Source organism: Myripristis murdjan, chromosome 12 (assembly GCF_902150065.1).
Source record: "Myripristis murdjan chromosome 12, fMyrMur1.1, whole genome shotgun sequence".
Taxonomy (NCBI): Eukaryota; Metazoa; Chordata; class Actinopteri; order Holocentriformes; family Holocentridae; genus Myripristis; species Myripristis murdjan.
In genome coordinates this window covers 23261444-23276473 of record NC_043991.1, presented here as the reverse complement: position 1 = coordinate 23276473, position 15030 = coordinate 23261444, and the positions used below count along the sequence as shown (strand labels likewise).

The following is a 15030-nucleotide window of genomic DNA, read 5'->3' as shown; positions in this document are numbered from 1 at the left end:
ACAATAAAAACATACCTTCTATTTTAAGTTACTTAATGCAAGGCATCTTTAACATCATGCCGGAGGACTGCGGTTGTAAACTAGCCTCTGGCTAACACTGGCACATTTACAGGAACGTTAATTAATGTGCACTGTCCTCTCTAAATAAATAAATAAATAAAAGAATTATGATATCAGGCAGATGTACTCAGACAAGTGTCTCAAACATTTTAATCTGGCAGCACTTAATACTCCCAACTGCAATACAGAAAAAAGCTACTATAAGTTAGAATTTGACATGAAGCGAGCTGACCATCTGGGCTGTTTGGGAGGCAAAAGCTTAATTCAGAAACACAGATGAGAAGCGGGATTAGACAGAGCAGCTGCTGTGCTGATCAGGGTAACCACTGCCTACCATGTAAACATCATATCAGCTGGCCCTGTGAGTAATTTAACTAAGTATAATAAATAATAATAATAATATTAGATAAGTATTCAGTAGAGAAGCAATGTTGAAGCTCAGTGGACTGGAGGCTGCTGATAAGCGGCGGGTAACGGAGCTGTGACAAGAAATTACTGGACACAATCAGAAATTAGGGAATGCAACATGTATAAATGTCAATTGAGATCATGAGATAAAAACCACCAAACAACTTTATATTAAAAGTTTCGGAGCAAAGTGATGAGCCTGAATGTTGATCTTCTATTTTATATGGATCACCTTGGAGACGGAGAGCGTGTGACGGTGATCGTTCTGAGATGACACTATAAATTCTCAAGATAGTGTTATAGATGGCCATATCCACTTCCGGTTTTGTGACAGGTTAGACGTGTTTTTCTGAGCTCTCCGCTTTTGCATTTTGTTTTTTACATTTCGCTATTTCCTACATATTATTTCAATGAGAGTTATTACCGGATACCTCGGTGGTAACAAAACGTGTATCGTTGAGTTGTATTACGGTACAAAAGTTGAGTTTGTGAACATGGAAAGTTTCAGAGCTCCGTTAGTTTTGTATGCTAGCTTTGCCTTACCGACTGGGCTTCTCTGAGCGGCAAAGACAACGCAAAAAAACCGAAAAAGAAACACCTACTGACCGTGGTCCTCAACTCCGAGACTCCACCAGCATCACCAGGTAGCGAGTACTGTATCTCCCGTTTTAACATCGCTCTTTTATTTTTAGCAAGTAGCATTTTAGCTAGCTGGCGGAGTCAGCAGCGCTGCTCCGGCAGCAACAGCCGGCTGCTCCGGGAGCCGCGGCCGGCTGCTCCGGGAGCGACGGGACAAAGCAAACAATTTGTCTCCATCATGTATCTCTCAGTACCTGAAGATCGGCGAGGAGCGGCGCTGAGCGCCACGCAGAGCCGGTATCTCTCGCGTCGAGTTGCAGAGGCCATGCAGTCTGACTTTCTGTTAGAAATTCAGGAGCAAAGTGAGGAGCCCGAATGTTGACATTCTATTTTATATGGATCACCTTGGAGACGGAGAGCGCATGACGGGGATTGTTCTGACAGATGACACAAAAACACTCAAGGTAGTATTACATCTGGCCATATCCACTTCCGGTTTTGTGACAGGTCAGACGTGTTTTTTCTGAGCTCTCCGCTTTTGCATTTTTTTTTTTTTTTTTTTTTTTTTTTTACATTTCGCTATTTCCTACATATTATTTCAATGAGATTTATTACCAGATACCCCGGCGGTAACACAACGTGTATAGCTGAGTTGTATTATGGTACTAAAGTTGAGTTTGTGAACATGGAAAGTTTCAGAGCTCCGCCACAGACTCCGCTAGCTTTGTATGCTAGCCTACCAGACTAAGCTTCTCTGAGCGGAAAACGCAAAAGCTGTCTACAAAAACCGAAAAAGAAAAAGAAATACCTGCTGACCGTGGTCCTCAACTCCCAGACTCCACCAGCATCACCAGGTAACATTAAATTGTGTGGAAATGGCGCTGAACTAGCTCAAATGCTAACCGAGCTACCTCTAAAATACAAGAACAAACAACCATTTAACTTGAGATAATGTCTGAGAAACATGTCTTCGTGATGCAACCGCATGATAATAGTTTTTTCATAGTTTTTAGTTTTTTTTATGGTGTTGTCTAGTAATGTCTAAACTAAAGAATATTTTTTTCTATGTTGCAACAGAAATAAAAATGATTGTGAGTGTGAAGTGTTGACAGGTTAAGCTCATAGAGAAACTTGTCTCAGTATATCTGCCTGAATCTACCTTGAATAAGTAACTTGAAGCAGAGGGTATGTTTTTATTGTATTTGTATCAACAGCAGTAAATGAGTAGACTTAAGTGTTACATTGTCTGGTTCCAAACTCTTTACAATCCAGAGAGGCTTGATCACAGTTCAACATCTTACTCTCTGCATCTCAGCATCCATGTTTGAAAGTGACTCAGCAATTAATTCACAATCACATACAGACTGGCTGCTTCTGGACGGGTTGTATTTAGACTGGCACAGTACAGCTGCTCTACTGTAGTATTATTAGTGTTATTAGTAGTACTATTAATAAACATAGAAAAATGAGTAATTTTAACCATTCATTTTAGTAGTATGATGCAAAATATCAAGCATGGCAAATTTAGTTTTATTTTCAGATAATTTCACTGTTTTGAGGTGGCTGTCAAGGCAAAGTGTGGACTTGGCCAGTGGAGGCTGCCCTCTTGCCCTCTGTCCTGGTCTATTCAGAGCAGCACAGACATCTTTAACCCTCCAATTATTTTGGGGTCAGTTTGACCCCAGCCAATGTTTAATGTCTCTAAATAAATGATTAATATCATTTTTTTTGCTTCATATTTAATGAGTTCCTAATGTAATGGGTACTACTGGGTAAACATTTTTCAAACTATTTTTCAACACTTGAAAGAGGAATACTAGAGAAACGACAGGTTAAAAAAAAGTATCCAAACTCTTACACTTTGTTAACTGCTGCAGATACAAAATCAGCCCAGTGTCAAAAAACTGAGTGTGTTTGTACATGAGGAAGGACTGTTGTCCGATTATCTGTGAGAATCTTGAAGATCATCTGTCCTGCGTGCGAGGATCAGCTGCACAGTTTTAGACCTTGGAGGTAGTTAAGTTTAAGCATTTTGTCTCCCAGGCTATGATGCACGTAAGGATTTTGGCCTGATGTAAATAATTTGCTGGCTTCAGGGCCCTTTTTTTTTTTTTTTTTTTTTTTTTTTTGTAAATAAAACTCCACTGGGAGGCCATCTATTCCCGGAGATTTTCCTGGTTTCATGAACTGAATAGCTGCTCTAACTTCTGACTACAAAATGGGGACTGAAGACATCTTGCAAAGTTCAATCTGATTTAAAAAAAAAAAAAAAAAAAAAAAAAAACTGCATTCAGTTTGACTGGGTCTGAATCTATCTCTGAAGTATTGAGTTTTGAATCAAAGTTTTGAATCACCCTACCAATACTCTTTACTACCTTTCCCTTGTCATTGTTAATACCAGGAAATACATAGCCAGCCTCTTTTTGTTTACAGCTGTCTGGTAAATCGTTCACCCAATTTTTTGCCCTTTTAATAACAAACTTTTGTCAGTCTAAACAGATTTATTCAGTGTTTCTGTTAAAAATCTCATTTACATCAAATTTCAAAGTACACATTTGAGTAATGATTAAGTAATGATTTACCATAGCTATTAGGCAGTTGCTCTTTTTTTTTTCCTTTAGCTGAGATCATCCTGGTGTTTGCTCTTTGCCTCAGGGTTATTTTCAGCTCTGACTGAACTGCTGGATGTCCTGACCTGCAGCTCAGTGAATTTACAACATGGCTACTCTGCCCTCTGCTGGCCACAGTACAACACTGCAGCCTGCAAGACAGCCCTCAGGCTGAGCTGAGGGGTTAAACCATATTCTTACAGACACTTTACATTGTGAGGGTCTTATTCCAGTGTCTAGGACATGTGCACCATAATCATTCTGGATTGCCTCCTGTGAATGTTACTGTTGTAGTTCAGTGTAGTCTGCTAGTGTTGGTTTTCTAATATTTGTGGTGAGTATCATTAGCACAGCTCAGTGGTGGCTTGTGTTCATTTTCTATGGAAGCGTATTGCCGCCACGGCAGAAAAAAAAATATGTACCAGTATCACGTTATAACATGAAACTTATCACATTATAACTGAAACAGAACATATATATGAAACAGAACATAAAACTCCCATTACACGGTGTGCGGATGGATTAATTGAGGAATATGGCTCATATACATAAACATATTCTGTTTCATGCTTGGGCTGAAACGTGGCGAGATTCTGTTGTTATCGAGGACTGTGGATGATATTGTGAAGATTATGCATACATTAAGGAGGATTGTAAAATGCATGGGGTTGGACAGAGGAATGAATGAGTCCGACCCTCTGGAGGTCGGGAGCCTCCTTTCTCATTGATCAGCTGAGGGGGCACGGCAGGCTCCATGGATACAAACTGCACTATCTAAGCTTTCACGTTTTAACAATACATATTATCATGTTATAATGTGATGTTATCACGTTATGACACGATAAGTTTCACGTTATAACAGGATAAGTTTCACGCCAGAAAAAAAAAAATATATATGTATCACGTTATAACATGAAACTTCTTAAAGTGCTGAAATCACTTACTGACTAAAAAACACTGCTGTTTTTGTTGTGAACTGCACAGGGGCTTGTTTGAAAGAGGCTGTTGTTGAGTTTTAACTGAAACATCAATTTGTTCAAATGTTGACATGACATACATACACCATAATAAACTGGCTGGCTTTTTCTTCTCTCCACCTCACAGGAGCAGCTCCTCATGTGATTCTCCAGTCAACACCAAGTTGAAGAAGAGGAGAGGAAATAACAAAGCTGAAAAGACAAACAACCTAAACAGCAATGTTTTTTGTTTTTGATGAACTCATACCTCACATTATGTTCAACAGTATTTCGCTCCAGGTAATGATGTACTAAGCCTTGTTCCTGAACTGATATGTAGTGTGCTTGACAGTATGGGAACAGTGTCACAATCAGAGATCAGATTTATGCTGCTCCATCCCTTAATGTCTGTTAAAGCTATTAAAGCATTAGTTCATAACATTAGAGCTAAGAAAATGTAGGCCATGCTGTTAGACAATTAAAAAAAAAAAAGATCAGCAGTACTTATGTTTATTGCTGTGCTTCAATACAGAGAAATTCTGTGTGAGAAGTAAATAAAACCATAATTCATTACTTTTATTTTGGCTGATTACATTCCTCACTTAAAACATGAAATTGTGAAAATGGGAAGTTTCATCAGTGATTCAGGAGAATATTTGCTGCCCTTCAGCTGGTAGATCTCCACCTCCCTTCCTCCAGTCAGTAGTTCAGGTCTGCAGCCCAAAGGTGACTGACCTGCTGAGATGCAGAGTGACATGTTGAACTGTCATCAAGCCTCTCTAGATTGTAAAACGTTAGGACTAACCAATGTAACACCCAAATCTACCCATTTACTGCTATTGATAACAACAAAATAAAATAAAATAAAATAAAGCCTTCTTCACATTGAGAACCCAGATAACTTGGTGAGATTCATGTACATTATACAATTTTACTAACAAATTACAGCAATATGTAGCCTAAAATCTGTTTGCCCTATTTCTGTTTTTTTTTTTTTTTTGACATGATATTAATTTCTTAGGTGACGCATAGTTGCAACTTTGTTATGTTTTATTGCCCTCACCTATGAAATTAAATAGCCTCCACCCCTGTTGTTGTTAGGAGAGGCTTCCTTTGGTGTGAGTGGCCACAGTCTGAGCCAGCAAGCTGCAGCATTTTCTCTGAATATCCCTGAGAAATCTTATTTTATTTATCTCAGCTACTGTACAAACAAGTCTGTTGTTGTTTATTATGCTGTGCATTTGCACTTATTTATTTTAATACATCCTGTCCTAGCAGTTACGTGGAAAATTATTCAGATAGTGATTTTTGTACTGGTCTATGTTTTTTATTATAAAAGAAATAAAGCTGTGATGGATTAGCAAATGAATAATGCATTTTTCATTCATACAAGTACACCTTTTTATTTGATGGGAATGCCAGCAGTGTTGTTGCAGATGTGCGACAGCACCAAGCCTCCCTTCTGCACAGCTTGAGGGAACAGATCAAAATGGCTTTGACACTCATGTTGGAAGTAAGAAGCTCCAGACAGCAGGTCTGGCACTTTCTGATGAAAAGTCTCTTCAACAGGACAGTAGTCCTCGGCCCATTTTAGTCTGATCCATCACTCAGAAGCCTTGAGGAGTTGTTTTCTGATCCCTGGACATTCACAATAATCAGCTGCATGCCTGAGAGGGGTAAAGTGGGGGTTCATATGATGCAGCTGATGGTGAACTTCTTAGGCACAACCTCCTTTTCTCTGCCAGACACTCCGCGTTGCATCACTAATAACAGTCGGCCATTCACGTCTGTAACGATAAAGCAAATTAGATGAAAACAGTCGCAAAATGAATACATTAATGCACCAATTAATTTCCCAAAAGTCATGCTGCGCGCGCACACCGTGTTTCTTGCCACCGGCGTGTTCCAGTCGACATCTGAAGCGCACCCGCCCTCGCCGGATGTGACGTCTCGGCGTTTCCTGTGTACATGGTAGCCTACACATTGGCCATGCTTGTCTGGTGAAAAGTATCAATAATAGACATTTTACATCATACACACATTGGAAATCATCTGGAATCATGTCCGGGCGACAAAACAACAAACTGCCCAACAACTTACCACAATTACAGAATCTGATAAAGAGAGATCCACAGTCATACCTAGAGGAGGTAAGTGCTAAGCTACTAGCTAGCCTGAGTCCTATGAAGTTGCCCGAAATCAGCTGGTGAGAACTGCGATGTCAAACACTTCTTTGAGCCTACAGCATGCCGCAGTGATGCGACAACAGCTGCCGACTTTGTGTCTTCATATTTTCCGCAGTTTCTTCAGCAGTACCGACACTACCAGTCCAATGTGCAGATCTTCAGACTGCAGCCTGACAAGCCTAACCGGGAGCTGGCAGAGCTTGTCATGTTCCTGGCCCAGGTATGAGTCCTGTGAGTCAGTGTACAAAAACATAGATGCTGTGTCGGTGCACAGACTGTAGTTAAAGTTGTTGTTGTCCTTCAGGTGGGACACTGCTACCTGCAGCACCTGTCTACCTTTCCTCAAGAGCTGACCGAGCTGCTCCTGAGCCATCACACCATCCTCGAGCCAGACCTACGAATGGTGGGAATACAGGACTCAGCCACGCAATAACATTATTCAGCCTTATGTAGTCAGTTACTTAATACTTGAATGTTGAGCCTTGTGCAAATTATTTGTGATTCAGTCTTTTTCCCTCTCTCTGTCAGACCTTCTGTAAAGCGCTGATTCTTCTGAGGAACAAGGACCTGATCAACCCGACCGGCCTCCTGGAGCTCTTCTTTGAGCTTCTGCGGTGTCATGACAAGCTGCTGAGAAAGGTGAAAGCACTCAGCTCTGGGTGTATTTACAATAACTATCAGTTTTGTTTCTTTGCCTAAACCGTCATCTGACCATAGTCTAATAGTACATTCTCAGTCCCCGGCTGATCCAATCGTGTTAATTATTATTTCTGCCACTTTTCAGAATGTAGATGAAACAAAGTCCTATCGCAGCTGTATTTGTCCACTTGTTTGTTAGTGTCTTTGCTGTCTTTTTGACTTCTTCTGCTGCACTAATGCGAAATTTGTTGCCGTATATGGTTACCATACGTGTTTAAGAGTGGGCGCTCAGAAGCATAATAGTGGTTTTGAAAGTGTAGTTTTTATTAAAGCAGATTTCTTGTGAGTGTGTGTACATGCATTTAATAAATGCTAATTTTCTTATCTGTAGGAACAGTTTAAATATTATTTGTAAGAAATAATGAAGAAAGCTTTCTGCGTAATGCTGACATCTGTCTTTGTGAGGTCTTTAGGTTTGTATTTTCACTTATTCCTCCTCTGTCCTCCTAAATTCATTGTCTCCCTTCATAACTTAAGCAGTTTCTTTTCTCTCCCCACAGACCCTGTATACACACATTGTATCAGATATCAAAAACATCAATGCCAAGCACAAAAACAACAAGGTCAACACAGTAAGTGCTCATGCACACATGCATCCCTTCACACAAATCTGCTTTTTTTCCAAAGGAAAGAGACCTGTGTCATAGTGTTGTCACTTTAAAATCAGCCAATTAATATCAATGGCACCGGTATCTAAATGCACAGGCTAGACCAAGCCCCTTGGCTAATTAGTAAGTAAACACATGGTATGACCTGTAATATACCATAGACCATAACATATGTGGCTGCATGGTTTATTAGACTGTAGTAGTATAATAATATTGTTATAAAATAATGATAATTTTTTTTAAATCCTAAAAAAGGTGTAATGGCACCACTACAATGCATTGTCCAATTGTCCAGTCCAAGTCTAAGTTGTTCTGAATTTAATAAAAAAGACCCACACATGACACACTCGGCAGAGAGTCCAACTTGAGATATTGAAAGCTAGAAACATCCATGGATGGTAGCTCAATAAATGTCTCTTATGTCTAAGATGAATGGTGCCATTTATTAATGATGGCTAATTATGAGTCTTTTGAATATTGAATGCACTGCCACAGTATACAGTTGGGTAAGACAATAAGGATTATATTGTATAGGAATATCTTGTGGCTGACTATGTTGTAAAATATGCTTTGTCTGCGGCCTTGACCCACTGCTGCTGTAGCTGTGTAGTTTAAGGTACATGCTGTGCAAATGTGGCGTGATGGGTTCATATAAGGCCTGAGACCCTTTCTCTTCCTGTCTTCCCTGTCTTTATTTTGAATTGCAAGACATAGGTGAAATGCCAAATAAAATAACAATAAAAAAAAGCCCACCTTCATCGTGATATGTAAGTACAGGACACAGTCTGACATGGTCTCCTCTTATTGTTTCTTTTCTAATATTGTATGTGTGCATTTCAGACGTTACAGAATTTCATGTACACCATGCTGAGAGACAGTAATCCCATAGCAGCAAAGATCTCTCTAGATGTGATGGTGGAGCTGTACAAAAGGAATATATGGTGAGCTTTGTAATTTGAAAACTGATTTTCATGGAATAAATTGAAAAGTATAGAGGTCATGGCATTGACACAGTTTTCTTTATGTGTGACAGGAATGATGCCAAAACAGTTAATGTCATCACAACAGCATGCTTCTCCAAGGTGACAAAGGTAAGGGTTTTTTTTGTTTTTAATGTTGAACTTATTCCCTATTGAACAACTGGACCGTCTTTTACCTGTCTCTCTCCCTGTGCAGATCCTTGTAGGAGGACTCAAATTCTTCTTGGGTAAAGATGAGGATGAGAAGAATGAGAGTGACTCAGAATCAGAGGCAAGTAGCACACACAAAATTAATACAGGAGTACATTGATCAGTTTCAGACACAGGTATAATCCATAATGTGTATGCAACATGCTCACAAATGCAGAGTCTTTTTTTTTTTTTTTTTTTTTTTCACCTTCAGGAAGAGGGACCATCAGCTAGAGACCTGATGGTGAGATACTCGACTGGCAAGAAAACCTCCAAGAACAAAAAGAAGATGGAGAAGGCCATGAAAGTCCTCAAGGTGCAGCTGTTTAGAAATTATTAAAGCCATTATTCAGTTTGTTACACTTGTGTTTCAGTGAAATCAACATTTTTTTTTTTTTGTACAATCTTGGCAGAAACACAAGAAAAAGAGGAAACCAGAAGTGTTCAATTTCTCCGCAATTCACCTAATTCATGATCCTCAAGGTGCGGTCGCTCACATTAACACTGCAGCATGGGACATTGTCTAAGGTCACTGGGGCCAGGATAGACAGCACACACATTAACCACACAATTTTTCTTTGTGTTAAGATTTCTCAGAGAAACTCTTGAAGCAGCTGGAGGACTCAAAAGAGCGCTTTGAGGTGAAGATCATGATGATGGAGCTCATATCCCGACTAGTGGGGATCCATGAGGTAAGCTGCCAGTTGAAATATGACAAAACACTGTTGTAAATAAAATATTATGGTGCTACAGAGATGCCATAGCCTACAAATTGTATTTTCCAAATGTAGGAGAATGTGTTTGTCGATTGGATTTCATCCACCTATTTACAGTGATGACATTGACCTGTTTTTTTCTAACATTTTATATATAATGTGCATTGTGTAGAATGGATGTTATCAACTTTTTTTTTTATTATTATTGCTGTTGGCTCATTTTTGGGATAGAAACTAAATTAGAACAAAATTACATTTTTATCATGAATAACACATGTGATCAGTTCTCAATTTGTGGTATTGGGTCCTTGTCTGAAACTCTGAATATTGTTGGTTGCAACATGAATGCATTCTGCACAGCTTATCACAGTGAATGATATTCACAGCGTTGTTTTCTTTCTACAGCTCTTCCTTTTCAATTTCTATCCCTTCATCCAGAGGTTTCTCCAGCCCCATCAAAGAGGTAACCATAATTTATACTGCAGGAAGTGTGTGTCTGTTGCTTTGTAGTGATGAGAAAATTGAAATAATGTGTTTCCTTTCCAGAAGTGACAAAGATTCTCCTTTGTGCTGCCCAGGCTTCACACCAGCTGGTTCCCCCTGAGGTACGTCAAGAGCTACAGGTTTATTCCGCAGATTAAACAAGGTGGACTTGAAATGACTCTAACACAGTCAATGTCTCCTCACACATGCAGATTATCCAACCTGTGATCATGACTATTGCCAACAACTTTGTGACTGACAGGAACTCCGGGGAGGTGATGACTGTTGGGTAGGTAGCCAGCATCTAGCTGGTTTGGCTTGAAAGTGATGATTTGAAGACAATCCCTTATTTATGTGTCATGTATGCTTTCCTGTTTGTAACAATCCAAAGAACAGAGAGAACTGGTTAATTAGGAACCATAAATATTAAACACATACTCCTCACTTGTAACGTGCATGCCCAATATAAAACTACTGTAAAACTTGCATTACAATCCCAGGCTTCAATTAGTGTTAATTATCAAAAGCAACTGGCTGTATTTGGGGCCTGCATCCACTCGGGAGGTGCCTTTATTTCCTTTTTGCACTAAATTCTTGCTCAGCATAAACTTAGAAAACATAATCAAAAGATACCTGAAAATTTAGGATTTAGAAAAAAATATTTCTCAGAGTCTCTTGAGTGTAGATAATTTGAGCTCAGTAGGGTTGGGGTTGACAGTTATAAACTCTTAGTCAAAACCGATACCTTAGCCAGTGCTGATTATGTCCCGGGACAGTGAGCAGGATGTGACAGGAAAACCCACAGCTGCTGTCCAAAGACAGGCGCTTTTCCCCAGCAGGACAAGCTGACCCCTGCTCTGTAGTTTGTCACCAAGCAGTGACTAAACAGCCTGATCATTCACAATGGTGTTGAAATTTAATGTGAATATTTGACCCAACTTCTAATAGGGACCGGCATTTATTTATCAAAACGTGCAGCCATGCCCGGCCAGTAAAAGAGACTCTGTGTTTAATTATGACTCAGCTTTTCAATGCAGATTTGTGGTACATTTTATATGTAATTTTAAATTGTACCTCTGCTGTGACTACAGTATCAACGCCATCAAGGAGGTGGCAGCCCGCTGTCCGCTCGCCATCAATGAAGACCTTGTGCAGGACCTGGCCCAGTATAAGACTCACAAAGACAAAAGTAGGTGGCTAGGACAAGTAACAACCATCCTGTGCTGTTTTGTCACAGTCCTCGATGCAGGAATTAATACAGATGTGTGTGTTTGTGTTTCTCTGTTTCTCTGTATTTGTCTCAGATGTGATGATGTCTGCCAGAGGACTGATTCAGCTGTTCAGGAATCTCAACCCCCAATTGCTGCACAAGAAGGACAGGGTGAGCGAACATCTCTGTGCACTCTACCAACAAAACAGAAAGAGCTGTTTTGGTCAAACCTTTGAGAGCAGTGGTCACAGTTTGTGTATCACCCACAGTGAGAAAACCCCATAGATAATATCCTTTAATAAAATAGCTCATCAACAAAATATCCAAGTCCATCGATCTTGTATCCACATTATGGATCAACTGATGTATCAGTATGCCAGTAGAATGGATTCTGATTTTTCTCAGATTTGCCGCTCACTATACCACACTATTTCAGACATAATCCTAGAATGTATTTATAATAACATATAGAGCTATGGAAGAGAATTTGATCCAAAGAGGGAAAAATCACCACAACCATAAACAACATCAGCACTGGCTGCTGCTCATTTTCTTCACTTTCCAGTTTATAGTAATGATGTGTATGCCAGGGACTACATCCCTTTGTACACCTTTTTATCATAAACCAAACACAACTTCAGTCAACAAGTTGTCTTTCTGTTCAGGGGAGACCCACAGAGGCGTCAGCAGAGGCCAAGATAAGAGACTATGGAGAGCTGGAAGCTAAAGACTACATCCCCGGAGCTGAAGTCCTGGAGGTGGAGGAGGAGAAGGGAGAGGGAGAGGAGGATGAAGGTGAGCAGATGTTATTGAGCAGACAAGGCTAGATTACAAAGGTTTACATTTTGAGCCGCAAGCACAGAATCTGGCTTCATTCGGTGCTCTGTGTTTACGTGGAGGGAACGGTTGCATGATACTGGACACATATCTGTTTATTTCTGTCCTGCAACAGAGGGCTGGGAGAGTGCCAGCATTAGTGATGATGATGAAGATGGTGAGTGGGTGGACGTTCACCATTCCTCTGATGAAGACACAGGAGAAATGGTGAGAATGAACATGCCTAGCCCAATATGTATTTCTGACAGGGGATTAAAGAAGATTGTACATTATCAGGATGGCTATTTGGACATAAACCTACCTAGGTTATTTAAGAATTTTCCATGTTTGTTGCAGGCGGAGAAGCTCCAGAGCATGCCCGCTGAGGAAAGGAAGGCTAAAGCAGCAGCGGTCAGTGCCAGCAGGCTGCTCACTCAGGATGACTTTAAGAAGATTCGTCTAGTCCAGATGGCCAAGGAAGTGAACGCTGCTCCAGGCAGGGGCCAGAAGAGGAAAACAGTGGACATTGATGATGATGAGGGTGACAGCAGGTGAGCAGGCTGGTTGGGCCCTGCTCGAGCATCAGGCAGGGGCCTAGCAGACACAGTGGAGGGGGACATGTTCCCCTCACCTCTGGAACCTGTCCCTTCCTGTTGCGTAAGGCTGCATTCAGATGCCTGTCACAAGTTATTTAAACCTCTGCAAGCTGAGCAAATTGACTTGATTCCTTTCAAACACCTGGGGAAATGTGACAAGCAAATTTGCAAGGAGTGACCCAGAAATCAGCAAGAAATTACTTTTAAAAAAATCAAGAAAATAACCAAAACATAACCAAACTTATTCAAGTTAAATTAGATAAAAATAATTACCACAAATTGACACTAAGCTGTTATTTTTATGTTTAAAAAAAAAGAGTCTTTCTCCTGAACATTTTGTCCCCATCACTTTTGAAATGCTGGCTCAGCCCTTGGCTCGTAGCATTATGCCATTGTTGTGTGCATTTGAATGATTATGCTCAACCTTTCAGAGGGGAGCTGCTGACGTTGAGGAATATTGAGAAACTGCACAAGAAACCCAAAGCAGACAAGGAAACACGACTGGCAACAGCACAGGTGATAACTCTACCCATACTGTTGATTTAAACAAATCATCAGTTATTTGGAGGCACACCCATGGAAAAAAGCCAGATTACCCAATGCAGCTGAGATGCTGTTTTTTCTCAAACTCAGTCTTGGGCATATTATAAAATGCAGACATTAAGTAACAAAGCGTTTGATGTTTCAGGCTGGACGGACAGACCGGAAGGAGTTTGTCAAGAAGCGAACCAAGTTGAACCCATTCGCCAGCACCAGTAACAAGGAGAAAAAGAGGAAGAAGAACTTCATCATGATGAGGCACAGTCAAAATGTCAGGAGCAAAGGCAAACGCTCCTTCAGAGAGAAACAGGTAACCCGCTGTCAACCATTAGGCAAATTCTATGCAATGTTTCAGCGTGGCTGGAATGATCTTGTACATTTTGCAGGGAAAACAGATGTTTGATTGCATTTCAGCTATAAATAATTAAAGTCAACCGTCTCTTTTATCCAGATTGCTCTGCGAGATGCTCTCCTGAAAAAGAAGAAGCAGTATAAATAGAGTATGTGGAGGCAACGAGAACGGCATCACCATTGCCTTATTCAGCGTTTTGTTCCGTGTCTATCATCCTGCTGTGGAACCCTGGCAGTGGGATTTTTGGTGGCTGTCACGAACCTGACCTTTGACAGTATCAAATGACAATGTACATCTTTTAAGTGGCTTGTAAAATCTTATCAGTGACTTGATTGTTTGTATTATTTTCATTGGCTCTATTAGAGAAGTGTAAATTGCGCTGAAATAAATAATCATTTCATAACTGTGTGAATATAAGTTTTTATAGTAGGGTATGGATTTATTCTATTTCTTAACCTCCCATTGAATTGTCTTCTCATGCTACCTGTACTCAGGACGTTTTCATTCATATTAGTCTGGATTGCAGGTTGATACATCCTCCTACAGAAGTTGCATGTCACATGACGAGTTTGTTTACCCTCATCACTATTACTCTGCTGTTGAAGGGGCTTATGAATGTAGTGATGCACACTTTGAGCTGACTGTTGAGGCCATACTTGTGCGTAGGAGTAGTTTATTACCTTGGACTGTAATCCTCAGATCTTTTATCCTGACATCAACACCACTAATTGGAATATTTTTGTAGGTGTCCCAGTTGCTTGGTTGTTTTTAAGCTCCCCATCAGGCTAGACAACTTGAGAAACGTCCCAAGAGCATTACAGCTGGCTTCAATTCCATTCTCCGCAGGGGAGACCGGGCCTCTCATGATTCCCCGAAAAGTCTCAATGAAACAACTCAGGGAAAAGGGAAGAGGCAGACCGGTGTTTTATCAGTTCACCGCAATGGAGAATAACATGGGCACTTCAAAAATCATTGTCTCACCACTGTGAGCAAGCAATTAGGGTTCATGTGGTAACTTCAAGAAGTCTGCGTAAGCATCAGGA

General features: G+C 40.4%; 1 protein-coding gene and 1 long non-coding RNA gene across 2 annotated transcripts; both read left to right on the top strand.

The window, feature by feature from the left end:
* The first annotated feature begins 875 nt into the window (after positions 1-875).
* Positions 876-5976, top strand: LOC115369075 (uncharacterized). Its single transcript, XR_003929108.1, has 4 exons — positions 876-1112; positions 1299-1511; positions 1741-1901; positions 4761-5976. It is a non-coding gene; the product is annotated as an uncharacterized LOC115369075 (long non-coding RNA).
* A 566-nt stretch (positions 5977-6542) lies between these two features.
* Positions 6543-14390, top strand: sdad1 (SDA1 domain containing 1). The gene is made up of 22 exons (XM_030066071.1): positions 6543-6762; positions 6914-7018; positions 7103-7201; positions 7327-7437; positions 7998-8069; positions 8946-9046; positions 9139-9196; positions 9282-9356; positions 9489-9590; positions 9688-9757; positions 9863-9966; positions 10396-10453; positions 10537-10595; positions 10686-10762; positions 11565-11662; positions 11778-11854; positions 12349-12478; positions 12636-12727; positions 12857-13050; positions 13527-13611; positions 13784-13945; positions 14087-14390. Exons 1-22 carry the CDS (start codon positions 6673-6675, stop codon positions 14132-14134), a joined length of 2067 nt encoding a protein of 688 aa, XP_029921931.1. The 5' UTR covers positions 6543-6672; the 3' UTR covers positions 14135-14390.
* Positions 14391-15030: the final 640 nt, after the last annotated feature.